The 1,705-nt window shown below is 42.7% G+C and overlaps 1 protein-coding gene across 1 annotated transcript; it reads right to left on the bottom strand.

The window, feature by feature from the left end:
• Window positions 1-1,018: 1,018 nt before the first annotated feature.
• LOC105514507 (protamine) lies at window positions 1,019-1,469 on the bottom strand (the record flags this gene model as incomplete). The annotated part of the gene is given in 3 exon segments (XM_011945903.1): window positions 1,019-1,180; window positions 1,182-1,283; window positions 1,356-1,469. Coding segments are annotated over 3 exon segments (378 nt in total), but the record flags the coding sequence as incomplete, so codon positions are not given.
• Between the last annotated feature and the right edge of the window lie 236 nt (window positions 1,470-1,705).

The raw sequence follows: 1,705 nt of genomic DNA, 5'->3' as shown, positions 1-1,705 counted from the left end.
TACCTTTTATCAGTTCCTACCACTGAATTTTTAAAAATGAACTTTTACTTTCAGAATAGTTTTAGATGTATAGAAAATCTGCAAAAACAGTACAGAGAGTTTCCATGTACCACCTATCCAGTTTCCTCTGTTGTTAACATCTTACATTACTATGGCACATTTGTCACAGCTAAGGAAGCAACACTGGTACTTTATTAATTAGATGCCATACTTCATTAAAATTTCATTAGTTTTTCCCAATGCTCTTTTTCTGTTTCAGGATCCAGGGCTCCATACTATACTTAGCTGTCGTGTCTTCTTAGACTCTTCTGGTCTAAGTCAGTTTCTCAGACTTTCCTTGTTTTCCATCACTTGAAAACATTGAGAAGTGCTGGTTAGGTATTTTGTAAAATGTTCCTGGATTTGGGTTTGTCTGATGTTCTTCTCATAGTTAGCCTAGGATTACGGGTTGTAGGAGGAAGACCACAGAAGTAAAAAGTGCCAATCTCATTATGTCATATCAAGACTACTACTACAAGCTTTTTACTTTTGGTGGTGATAGCACCACATTCCTATAGTTTTGCTGATGGCTTTCCCTGAGTCTCACTGGAGAGAGTAAACTTGCCTACTGGCTTACGAAGTCATAGCTAAGTCTTTTCCTTCCTTCCTCCCTTCCTTCCTTCTTTCCCTCCCTCCCTTCTTTCTCTCTCTCTCTCTCTCTCTCTCTTTCTTTTTTTTTTTTTTCAGTGCCTCACTCTGTCACCCAGGCTGGAGTGCAGTGAAACAATCTGATCTTGGCTCACTGCAACCTCCACCTCCCGTGCTCAAGTGATCTTCCCACCTCAGCCTCCCTAGTAGCTGGGACTATGAGCACTGATCACCATGCCCAGCGAATTTTTGTATTTTTAGTAGAGATGGGGTTTTGCCATGTTGCCCAGGCTGGTCTCGAACTCCCGGGCTCAAGCCATCCATCTGCCCCGGCCTCCCACTGCGGTGGGATTACAGGCATGAGCTACCATGCCTGGCACTAACAAGGTCTTTAATAGCAAAACATTTTGCAAAGAAGGAGTTCTACTTGTTCAGTTTTGCCTAGCCTGGATAAGACAATCTTGGCTGTACTAATCAGGTAAGTTTCACCCAGTTGCAGTATAGAACATTTTTTTCCTTATGGCTGTGAACAGGTAAATGGAGACATTTCTTTTCCTTCCTTTCTTTTTCTTTTTCTCTTTCTTTCTTTCTTTCTTTCTTTCTTTCTTTCTTTCTCTTTTTTCTCCTCCTCCTCTCCCTCCTCTTCCTCCTCCTCCTTCTTCTTCTCCTTCTACCTCTTCTCTCTTCTTCCCCTTCTTCTCCTCCTTCTTTATCTCCTTTCTCCTTCTCCTTCCTCTTCTTCCTCTTCTTCCCCTTCTCCTCCTCCTTTTTCTTCTTCTCCTCCTCCTCCCTCCTCCTCTTCTCCTTCTCCTCTTCCTCTTCTTCTTCTTCTTCTCCTTCTCCTTCTCCTTCTCCTCCTCCTCCTTCTTCTTCTCCTTCTCCTTCTCCTTCTTCTTCTTCTTTCTTCTTCTTCTTCTTCCTCTTCTTCTTCATCTTCCTCTTCTTCTTTCTCTTCTTCCTCTTGTTCCCCTTATCCTCCTCCTCCTTTTTCTCCAGCTTCTCTTCTTCCTCTTCTTCTTCTTCCTCTTCTTCCTTTTGTTCCCCTTCTCCTCCTCCTTTTTCTCCATTTCCTCCTCCT

The sequence above is a fragment of the Colobus angolensis genome, unplaced genomic scaffold, assembly GCF_000951035.1.
Source record: "Colobus angolensis palliatus isolate OR3802 unplaced genomic scaffold, Cang.pa_1.0 Scaffold246, whole genome shotgun sequence".
NCBI classification, from domain to species: Eukaryota; Metazoa; Chordata; class Mammalia; order Primates; family Cercopithecidae; genus Colobus; species Colobus angolensis.
This window is presented reverse-complemented; position numbering and strand designations above follow the sequence as displayed.